This window comes from Manduca sexta, chromosome 26 (assembly GCF_014839805.1).
Source record: "Manduca sexta isolate Smith_Timp_Sample1 chromosome 26, JHU_Msex_v1.0, whole genome shotgun sequence".
Lineage (NCBI taxonomy): Eukaryota > Metazoa > Arthropoda > Insecta > Lepidoptera > Sphingidae > Manduca > Manduca sexta.
Window position 1 is genome coordinate 7345728 of NC_051140.1, and position 12267 is coordinate 7357994.

General features: G+C 35.4%; 1 protein-coding gene across 4 annotated transcripts in view; it reads right to left on the reverse strand.

Annotated features, from left to right (window-relative positions):
• Positions 1-12267, reverse strand: part of LOC115451006 — a 102683-nt gene that overhangs the window by 77402 nt on the left and 13014 nt on the right. For all 4 annotated transcript variants that reach the window (XM_037443419.1, XM_037443418.1, XM_037443420.1 and 1 more), the window contains exon 2: positions 9089-9307. In XM_037443419.1, coding sequence (XP_037299316.1) covers positions 9089-9245 — 157 coding nt within the window. In that variant the 5' untranslated portion in view covers positions 9246-9307. The remainder of the gene's footprint in view (positions 1-9088; positions 9308-12267) is intronic.

Genomic DNA, 12267 nt, shown 5'->3' on the forward strand with positions numbered 1-12267 from the left:
GTCTGATATTGAGATGGGCTCTCGTGGATCCCTTGGTTTCAAGGGAACTGCGCTTGCAGATTGCTCATTCTTAAATAGGTTGTATAATGATGGTTTTTCTTTGACGACAGAGTATCTCTTTATATTATAACACTAGCTTTTGGTTGCGGCTTTGCTCGCTTGAATATTTTTTTTCGAGATAATTATTTTCCCGGGATAAAATATAGACTATGTTTGGAGTAATGTAATTCCTATGAGTGAAGTTTAAAATCGGTTTAGTAGCTTCTGAGATTAGCGCTCTCGAACAAAGTCTTCAGCTTTATAATATAAGTTAAGATTACTCCTATGATTTATACGTTATCTTTAACATTATCCATAAAAGCAACTAACAATAAGCAAGTAAATTCGAAAACTGAGTATTTTAGTTACTTTTAAGTGATCGTAAAATATTAAATTACCTTATTAACTCCACTACTGAACATTGGTTCTTAATATTCATCCCATCACACCCACAGAACCAGCACAGATATAAAAAATTGCCTATCAAGCGATTGAACACAATATTGTCCTGCTTATAAGCTACTTCAGAGTCCCCATTAGGTACTCTCGAAGTAAATGGCGGTACATAAAGTTAGTACGGCGAAATACAAAGTGATTAATGGCCCAGTATATCAATTACTGATGTCAGGTGCAACTTGATTTTTGCCGGCGAGTTCTAGAGGGGACGCGTAATGGTTACGAGCGATGTATGTTTTATCTTGTAGATTGATAGGATCTGAAATAATTTTGAGTTTATATTAGAATTTTGAAGAGTGCTATAAGCATGTTGGAGAAAGTTTTCCTAGTATGAATCCGTTTTGCTTTGGAAACAATATTATCTCTCGAATCCAACCCAATCTAATTTATTTTGTTTGATGATTATCTCTCTGAAATTTTTGTAAAAAAAGATTGACAGTGGCACATGTTTAACAACACGGTGCGGTGAAGTTCTCCGTAAATTTTTAGCTAACCTGAATTTAGTAATGAATAGCTATCTAACTATCGTTTTTCTTCAGACCAGTTATAAATTTTGCAACGAACTGTACACGCAATTTAATTTACTAATATTAATGCTACGAGTAGTAACAACATCGATTATAATCTGTACACTTCGTACATGCTCCATTATAACGATAACGCTGCCATGTTCAGAGAGTACCGTATTAATATCAATGAATGGGTCCCCCGGGTGCCGGCAGACTTGGCCGTGTTATTCTTGAGGCACTGAACAAGTTAGCTGAGAGCTTGTCACGCTCCGAATCCCTTATGTATTTTGTAAGTATGGTTTTTAGGTTTGCGATGTAGTTAGTGCTGAATGAAATATTGCATTAGTTTTTGTAATACGTTAGTATATATATTGCAATTTAAATATTGTTGACTTGAAATTGGCTTGAACGGTGCTCGGTGGTGACTTTTTGACTTTGTCGGACGTTTTTTAGCGAACGGAGTAATGATTTTTGATATGTTCAATCGTACTTTACTTGTGATTCTTAACAAAGTTTGTATCATCAGCAACCAACTGTTTCTAATAAGTGGTCTAAGATTTTGCGGGAGGTCTATGTTCAAAAGCGGATATCCTGGGATTGATAATTATATATGTCATACAAAGTTGAATAGTCTGATGGGATAGTCAGGGGAAAACAAATATATGGCTCGAAAAAAGAGGTTTACGGTCCTCTGTAACAAACAATCCTAATCTTAATTTTCGATCCAATCCCGTGAATAAACCAATGATAATCATTTTAAGCATTGCATGTAAAAATTTTGATTGCACACTTGTTATGAATGGGAAAAAAACTAAAAATATCACAGGAAAGCAATATTCGCAATTTAGTTTACTTGGACGGATTGTCTATTCCGGTTATTTTCATTTAAAAACCAAACCACCGAACTGATTTTGAGAAGAACTCAATGGGACCAATCTCGAAGCATATTCTGTCAAATAAAAAAAGAGTTTTCCAAATCGGTTATTAAATTACAGAGATTTGAGGTAGCAAAGAGTAAAAAAATTCACGTCGAATTGAGAACCTCCTCCTTTTTTGAAGTAGGTTAAAAAGACATTGGGATCGTGTATTGAAGACAGCGCTTAGAACATGGAAATGTCCACAGTTCTCTAACAGAGATTTGGTCTTAGATTGTAATAGGTGCCATTCCGTTAACAGTGAGTGGGTGCTTTTACAATACCACGCAATGTTATTTTAGCTCCAAAACTAGCTTTACGAGTTTGTCCTCCAGCCCTGCTATGTCTTTAGGATATGGTTTTATTCTAAGAGTATTTAAGTATATTAAAATAATTATTATATTATTATTAGCACGTAAGTGGACGGTTTTGTCTAATCTTACATTTACTACAAGAACATATTAAGACATCGTTTATAAAAATCATGATTTGGGCACAAATTTTGGAGTGCAATCTAGATTAAGTACTAATCCTAGCCATATTCATTATTATATGTTTTGATTGTATTCTGTGTGTCTTAAATAAAAAAATAAAAAAAAAATCTTCATAATGTTTTCCTTTACCGTTAAAATAAGCGATAATTTATAAAGAATACTCACATAACTACAAAAAGTCAGAGCTTTTGAACATTCATCTCGGCGGTCCCTTCCACACCCAACTATCCTATCGCCGCTTTGAAGTATATTACAGGTACTCGAATATTATTATCCGCTATTTTCACAATTTACTACAAAGCTCTGCATCCGTCTATAATCAATAATATCTATTCGTAACTGTGAAAGTCCCCTAGCGAATAAATTTCTGTTTTAATTTCTCAAATAAAATACTATTTTATGGATTTTATCGATTTTATATTCTATTTTTCTCCCGACGTTTCGAAGACTCCAGCCTTCGAGGTATCGGGGCGCCCGATAAAATCCGCAAAATAATTTTATTTTAATCTCAAAAAAGATACTAAAAAATAAACTATATATATTTCAGTCAATACAATCAGTTACAAACTACTACAGACTTGTTATCATTTTACAATTACGTTCAAGTTTGTACGTTGATCTGCTTGTATACTATCAAATTCCATACAAAGCGACACATCTCGAAGCGTTATTGATACAGCTTTCTGCGAACTCCCTCGTGCATCCCGCGGGAGTGCCGCACGGCCCTCCAGGGAACGATTTGTATGAATCAATACGGGCTGACGTAGTGTGGTGTGACGTACATAATGTTGGTATGTCATAATTGTAATTTGGAGCGGTGGTAAAATATAATTACACTATATTTTTTTTGTCTTTAAATTTTTTAGAGAATTCTTTCTGTTTTTACCTTTTAATAAAGATTTCCACACCTACTAATAGATGATGGATCTAATGGATTAAATAGATGACCTTAATTCCTTTTTACATACAAAAATAGCCGGTATCAACGAAAAATGTTGTTCTCATTTTGTTGAAATTAACTCGAAGCCCGAAACAAGATAATGAATTAAATATCTCTTTTAACATTACTTTTTACCTCAGTCAGCTTATAGTCCACGCTAAAAGGTTTACCCATTTTTGGTCCTTCAAGCAAGATGGTTGCGGAAATATATTAACCAAGCATTAATTACGGAAAGTTTAGTCTTTGTAGCTGCACTAGAACAGCTTTGTATTGATCAGAACTAAAAGGAGTTTATTAAAAAATAAAAACGTCGTCGAACGCCATTAGCGAGAATTCTTAAATTGGAGAAAATTAAAAACTTCTATTATAAAGAAATTAATATCTACATTATGAAGAAGATGTAGTTTCGTTTACAGTGCAGTTTACAACTATCTATTGATATAGCATTATAATAATAATAATACCAGCCCTGCATTATATACTGTCCCTCTGCTGGGCACCGGCCTCTTCTATTATTGAAAGGGATTAAGCCTTAGTCCACTAAACTAGCCTAGTGCAGATTGGTAGACTTCACACACACTCAAAATTCTTATACACAATTTCTTAGATATGCAGGTTTCCTCACGATGTTTTTATAATCCACAAAGTAAACACATAATTTTAGAAAAGTCAGAGATGTGTGTCCTTGGGTTTTGGACTGCGGACATTCGTCTCGGCAGTCCAATCCACAACTAACTAGGCTATTGCCTGTTTACATTACATAAGTGATGATAAACTGTCTTCTAATTAAAAGTAATGCAGAGATCCAACGATCGGAACAATCAATAGAACGGAAACCGCAACGGACAGTCGTGGAACACTATTAAAAATAAATTTCCTGTTTTCATTACAATATCCGCACTATCCCATTTTAGGGTTCCCCTGGCAGGTGGGGACCCCGCTCGTTACGACTCTATTAACGCATACACTCGCGTGCTGAAACAATGGGGTGAACTTTTTCTGTTGTTGTTTTTAATTTTTTGTGGAATTTCTGTCGTTTCATTTATTAAACTTGAGCTTCAATAGATACACTGAAGTAGCTTTAAAACATATATAATCAATATAATAATCGTGTATTTATGTGAAGCAGTGTAATACAAAACATACGCTTTAATACGGCATTCTCATACTTTTTAACCGATTACATTAAGGCGATACCTCAAGGTCCATTTTCATACATTTTGTTTCGCCTTTAATCTGGGTAACTAAACAAGTATTGGCAAGTAAAGAATTTCGTCATATTAAATTTTAAAGGCAGAAATATCCATGATTATTAATTATTTTTACATTTTTCTTTCAACTGCGAGAACTAATCACTAACTAGACGTGAATTTAAATTCTTTACTTGCCAATACTTGTTTAGTTACCCAGATTAAAGGCGAAACAAAATGTATGAAAATGGACCTTGAGGTATCGCCTTAAGTAAATAAAAATATTTAACGCCATTTTTTTCGACCTATCATCCCCTGTGATGTACTATATTTACCCCATGTCAAAACCCAACAATTATATAAAAACACAATTCACATTTAGTTGATATTTCGGGGTCGATTTCCTTGCTCGCCAGTGTAGGTGAAATAAAACATTAATTTGCTGTCGGTGCAGAGGGGCGAGACAAAGGGAGGGCTTGTTTTCGTTACTATTACTTTGTACGGGACCTCGGTCGCGGGACGCGGACATGGTCTGATTCATGCAAACAAAAATTGTACTCTGGCTTTCCAATTGTTCTGGTGATTAATGAGCATTAATGCAAATATATTTCGCGTTTTCTATAGCATTCATTATTGTACTTAAATAGGTGCTGGTGGTGGGTTACATTTGATATATGCTCGGATAGCCAACACCACACAAAGTGTTAAAACCCGCCATAGTGGCCTACGTAAGTGGATCGTGTACCGGCATCAGCTTGTGTATATTTGGTTCCGACAGGCCGGCATAATTGTGTCGACTGACGAGGGGTAATCATCTCTCATCAGTCGACTTTCTATTGACTCCACTCCACTTACTCAGGTGCAGTGGGGTTATTGTGCCGCGCACATGTATGTACAAAACGTCTTGTTAGGGCCCTTATTCTGTATGATAGTGTAAACGCGTAACGCGGCCGTGTCATTTTATCTTCGAGAAATGTGCGTGGAATGGTATTCTGTAAGCCAAATTTCTATAGTCCTAAACATGATGCGTTGTGTTACGTGCTTGTTACGCACTGTTACAATAACGTGCGGGATAGAGAATAAGGCCCCTGATATAATATAGGTCTATTACGTCATCATCGGTCGATAAACAAAACTTTAGTAAACTTTCTTTTATTTGAGAATGATCAAACCTCTAATTACAGACGAACAAACAGTACAATCGAATTTACATGGAAACTACGAACAGCGAATGTTTGTTTTAGCTTAGGACTTCCATTGTCTGCCGGCGTGCTCGCTTGATTACGTGTTTTTTTATTTGTGTTAGTAATTAATGGTAATTTGAGGAGGTAAAGGATACCTTAACCGAGGTAGCGGCAGGATGAGACTGGCCGTTTTTGGGGTAACGCTTTTGTTTTTATTTATCAGTCAAGCGTGACGATATGCTGCTAACATTGTAAGGGGTTATATTTATAGATATACTAGCGACCCGCCCCGACTTCGCACGGGTGCAATGCTGATACTAAATACACTACAGAAAAACTATGAACGTTGTATATAAAAACATAGCGGCCCGTTCTGGCTTTGCACGGGTATAACATAAAAAAATAACAGTATTTCTCCACTATTTAATGGATGTTATTATACATATAAACCTTCCTCTTGAATCACTGTATCTATTAAAAAAAACTGCATCAAAATCCGTTGCGTAGTTTTAAAGATTTAAGCATACAATGGGACATAGGGACAGAGAAAGCGACTTTGTTTTATACTATGTAGTGAAGATACCTACATAGTGCTTATAAGAACGGCCGTACTAGAGGTTCGTAAATATAATTTCAATATTATACAATCGTAAAAAACAGTTATTTAGAATATACATAAAAAAATCATTACTATGTTCAAACAATGAAACAAACATGGTTTATAATTCATGTCAATTTACTACATATAAAACAACCTTTTTATTTAAGTTTTCGTATAATATAAAGCAAGGTTTAAATCAACAAGAAAACTTGCAGAAGTTATCTTCTGCAAGCAATCTTTACCTAGTAAACAAACACAGTAAGCTAACTGCAAAGATGCTTGCAAGGTTGCCGGCAAAGCGCATGTGTATAGAATAATTAGAATATTGCGAATGTAAACGCACTTGAAGCGGCGACAGCCTAGTTCGGTGTGGAACGGACTGCCGAGACGAATGTCCGCAGGTTCAAATCGCAAGGGCACACACCTCTGACTTTTCTAAAATGTGTGTATTCTTTGTGAATTTATCGTTCGCTTTAACGGTGAAGGAAAACATCGTGAGGAAACCTGCACATCTGAGAAGTTCTCTATAGGAATTTTTAGGGTGTGGGAAGTCTACCAATCCGCACTAGGCCAGCGTGGTGGACTAAGGCCTAATCCCTCTCAGTAGTAGAGAAGGCCCGTGCTCAGCAGTGGGCAAGTATATAATCAGGGCTGATATTATTATTATTATTATAAACGCACTTATAAGTTCTTGGGCAATATATTGCGAGAACTTGCTAGTCCAAACTTAGCTTTAGAAAACTCACAGGTCCTGTAATGTTTGTTCATAATACCAGCAATAAATGCGAATTAGACTAAATTAGTCCACAAATAGGTCACTCATATCATACAGGGTACGAATAACGTTATATGTTGTCGGTTTGTGCAGAAACCGTTGCCATTAGCTGCGGTCTTGTTAGGACGCACGTGTGACCGCGATTAGCTGTTTGCGTTCTGTGCTTTTATTCATATCCTATTTGTTTTTCGATTTGCATGTATTGCAAATAGAGATTGCGGTGATTGCAGCCGCACTCTTACATTAACGAAAAATTATCAAATAAATGCAGAGTTTTAAAATGGGTTCGTTTTTGCTTCAACCCCATTCTGATCATATTCGAATTTTAAAAACAGTACATTCAAAAGACGATGTAAAATCAAATAAACAGTACTGTAGACATGTGATTAACCGGGTATGAAAATACAAATAAAATCTCAAAATAGGTTAATTACTTTTCGCTACATTCTCTTTTTGAAATCAGTTCGAATTTCAAAAGATACATTCCAGAGACAATGTAAAATCAAACAGTATTATAAAGTCGTGTTACACGAGATGATCTATTACGCAAGTGTAATAATCTGGTCGTAAAATTGCGTTTAGCTTTACGTTCGCGCCTATAAAACGGCGAATGAGTCTTGACATTTATTTGACAGCGGCACAAACGTTTGGCAACGGCCAGTGAGACTATGCATATGCAAGGAAAATGAGTTGTATTTAAATCGCTCTCAGTCGCGATGGTACAGTATTTGTTTCCGTGTTTTGACTATTGAAACAAGAAAATTGGCCGAAAGGCATTACGTATTGCTGAATGCGGTTTGAAATTAATTACCTACTTTATTATGCTATTTCACAAGTTTCAAGTAAATTTCATTTGACAGTTATCGTATTAAACAGCTAATGTGGATAGTACTTATTTTATTGTCATTTATTTGGGAACAGAGATTACAGTGTGACTTTGATATTTGGCGGGTTATACATTTATATTGTGTTTAAATCTGATTATGATTTTTATTCCCCTAAATACAATTAACAATACATCCACTAACAAAATTTCAGTGACTGACATAATCCTGAATAGATTTAAAGTCAAAACATTGACCTTTTGAAAAATTCCTTATACATTAGAAAGAACTGTTCTTCATTGATGATATTTCATGTCTTTAGCGACTGTATTAGATTACTGTCCGGACTACGGTCGGACTTTACGCTCGCTCTTATAATAATGCTTGACATTTATTTGACAGCGACATAAGAGCAGTTTGGAAACGAACACTTCTTAGGGTTGTACGAGAATGGTTTTGAAAAGAAGGGAGAATAATATGTTTTAATTATATTATAAATTGAAAAATCACGTTTTCTTTTTATATATAAACTAGCCTTTGATCGTGGGTTTGCCCGCGTGAAAGAATTTTCCGGGATATATTTTTTTCCGACTTACTTGATATGTATCGTTATTATGACCAAACTATACAAAATCATTATAAATTGTAGCCTCTGTGTTGTTCGTATGTATAATTAATATTACTGTAAAATTTCATTAAAAATACGTTCAGTAGCTATTTCGTGAAAGAGGAACAAACATACATCCATACATCCATTCTCAAAAACTTTCGCATTTATAATATTAGTCGGATGACAAAACGAGCAAGCTACTTGACTGGAAGTTAGCGATGTTGGTACATTGTTAGAATATAAACAATAACAATAATTATGATTTAATATTGGCAACAATGTCGTTGATTTATTCTGTTTTTGTGTCGCTCAGTTTAGCTGTTTCATTGTAATAGTACTATGTAGTTCAGTAAATAAAATGTGATTGTTGAATATACTATATTTTTACTATAATCTAACAAGCGAAGGTTACCTATAAGTCTTGACAGACACATTAATATGGTAACTTCGCAGGGTTACACGTAAATGGTATTAAGAGAAAGTGACAAAAATATTGAAACAAAATTATAAAATGATGTTTGTTAGGGGATTTGACCATTATATCTCACTTACCGTCTTGTTTCACAGTGTTCCCGAGCGGGCCGCAGCTGGCCAGCCAGACGAACAGGATCCACCTGAGCATGAGCCCGAAGCCGCCTCTCTGCAGCTCTGGTTGATTGTGGAAGTGGCGCGAGGTAGGCCTGCATCGGGCGGTACGCGGGCGCGCCATGACTTCTTCACACCATAACACACCACCATTGGATTTTAGATGTCTTTTGTATAGTTTTTATTCTGTAATATTATCAAAAGAAGTTACTATCATCGGCGAGTTAGGAAATCAATTTGATATCTTTTAATGTGGATACTTAATTGAGGACTGATTTTATATTAAGCAAGAAACATTGCTAAAGGATATAGTTCTAAAGAATGGAATAGCGCTGGTTTCGTTTAGTCATTATCAACTTCAAGTAGATACATAAAAATTGGTATTCTCTACACGACTCCACCGACCGGGCTCTCTGGCGTACTTTGGAAAAGACCTATTTCCAGCATTGGACTGCAACAGACTGATGATGATGAGATGACGATGTTATTTTTTGTCAACTGTCCTTGGTAAGTACAGTATATTTTATAAAAAATTCGACGGTAGATTTTAATGGTACAGCGCCTCAAAAAAATATTAAGCGATTTATAAATTTTAGTACTTGATTAATGTTGATTAATGCAACTCTAGCGTGCGGTTACAAACTTTGAAAAATCAATTAAGTTGGTCGTAAACCAGGCAATTACCTTATTTTTGCTAATAACAATGCTGTAATTTTAAAAATAGTAAAGCCATCTACTCACTAAGTGGTTAGGGAATTAACTTGCTAAAATATTTGCATTGTAAAGGAAGATATTCGTTGTCGAATCTGTTTGTATTATGAAAGAAAACGGACTAACGGGGAATTTTATTATTGCAATATTATCAAATACCGGAAAGCGGTGATAGCCTAGTTGGTTGTGCAACGGACTGCCGAGACGAATGTCTGTAGGTTTAAAACCCAATGGCGCATACCTCTGACTTTTCTAAAAAAAAAATGTGTGTATTCTTCGTGAGTTATCGCTTGCTTTAACGGTGAAGAAAAACATCGTGAGGAAACCTGCATACCTGAGAAGTTCTCTATATGAATTTTGAGGGTGTGTGAAATTACCAATTCGGACTAGGCCAACGTGGTAGACTAAGGCCTAAACCCTCTCAGAAGTAGAGGAGGTCCATGCCCAAAAATGGGACAGTATATAATACTGGGCTGACATAATATATCAGAAACACAAAAACTTTTATGCATAAATAAATAATTACACAAATGCGCAAGTAGTTATTCTCTTCGATATTCAAATAGCAGCGATCGGAATCAGATGTAGCCGATAAAACAAATTAATGAGCCAACTTTAAATCTAAGGATAGTTTTCAATTGAAAATGAGTGAGGTTAAGTCTTTCCAGGGTCATGACACCCTCTAGGTGGGCGGCCGTTAATCAAAGCTTAAACAGATCGTAACGATAAACCGCCTGTGAGCAATAGCAGTAAATGGCTTTGAATTTTTATAAAACTTTGATAAATTTATCTCCCAGTTATTTCATGGTTAGCTATGAGATACAAAGATAAGATATGTAAAAGAGAGATTAAACGAAAAATATCATTCATCTAGTTTGAAATTCGTTGTAATCTGTACAGGTGTTAGATATTTGAAAAAAGGTCTTTGTATACTGGAATTACATAGGGCAGTAAACGAGCCAACCACCGCAAACATTACCATCATGGAGGATCATGAATAAGTATTAAAAAGTTGCGGATGTCAACCATTGACCCTTTTGCGTGCAGTGCTATGTACGCTGCTAAATAATAGACTACTAATAAAATATATGTTATCAGTTTCCTCCCTCCCACTACCTAACTAAAAATATGGCGTTAGATGTATTAAATAATAAACACCAATCTATTTAGGGCCTTACTAATAACGCTGTATACGTCAGTCATGGTTATATAACGTTTTGTCTCGCTTCCTCTGACGGTAAATGTCATTCAACAAAGCAAGACAAAACAGTGAATAATTATTGAAGATGTATACAACGTTATATTAGAAATTTCGCCGCAAAACTTACAGGACCGGCGCATATTTTACGGAGTGCAGCGCAGAGAATTTTTTACTGTCAAACTTTGTGTTCATTGAAATAATATTCAAAAACAAATTATGAATTTATTATTGTGTTAATTGATTTTGAATATTATTTCTATGTTCGACAGTTCAAAATTATCTGCGCAGACTCCGCCCTTAAAGGTGTTTTGAAAGTAATTTGCCTATGCTCGCGAAAGGGTTAGGTTCTGAGGTGTTAAGGCGAGGACACGTATGAAGAGAAAAGAATCGTCTATTGCTGTTTAACTTAGGTTATCTATTATTGTGGTAAAGCGGTTTCCTTGGTGTTGTAGAACAAAGCGGTATGAACGTGCTATTAACGCAATATACTGTCATTTGTCTTATTTAGATACAGTACTTGTAATACTATAAATTTATTAAAAAAAAATCTTCGAATCCTACATCACGGGAAATAGTCATTTCTGTCACATAATTAAGAAACGAATTTCCTATTCCAGATGACTGATTGTCTAGTCATTTATGCTAGGATGCTCACACAATACTTTCGAAGCGACACAGATTTTTCTATACTTTCCATTCTTGCGACACATAATGTTTCACACCTGGCCATAAATCTATACTTTTTTTTTAATACTGTTAGCGATATATGCACAAGATGTTTTAGACCTGGTTACGCACTCAAATGTTAAGAAACTAATCATTCCATACAAATTATTGTCTGTATCACATCGTAATCTTGTTCTGAGAAACATGAAACACACAAACGTAATGAATACAGCCAGAGGGACGGTTTTAGTCGCAATTTCTGAGGAAATGTCAGTGATTTACATAAGCGGGTTAGCTTACTACAAAATTAACATGCACGTATCTAGTGGACAGGTGTGATGCTGTGTATCTAGTACATAGTGTGAGGGAAAATAGGGATTATGTAAAGGGTTCTGTGTTTACGCGCCTGACACTATCTATACGTATTACAAAACAAAGTCCCTTTTTCTGTCTGTTTGTTATCGATTTTCTCAAAATCTACGGAACGGATTTTTATGGAATTTGGTATGGAGATAGTTTAAGATTACTATAGGCTACTTTATATCCCAGGAAAATATTTAGCGGGACT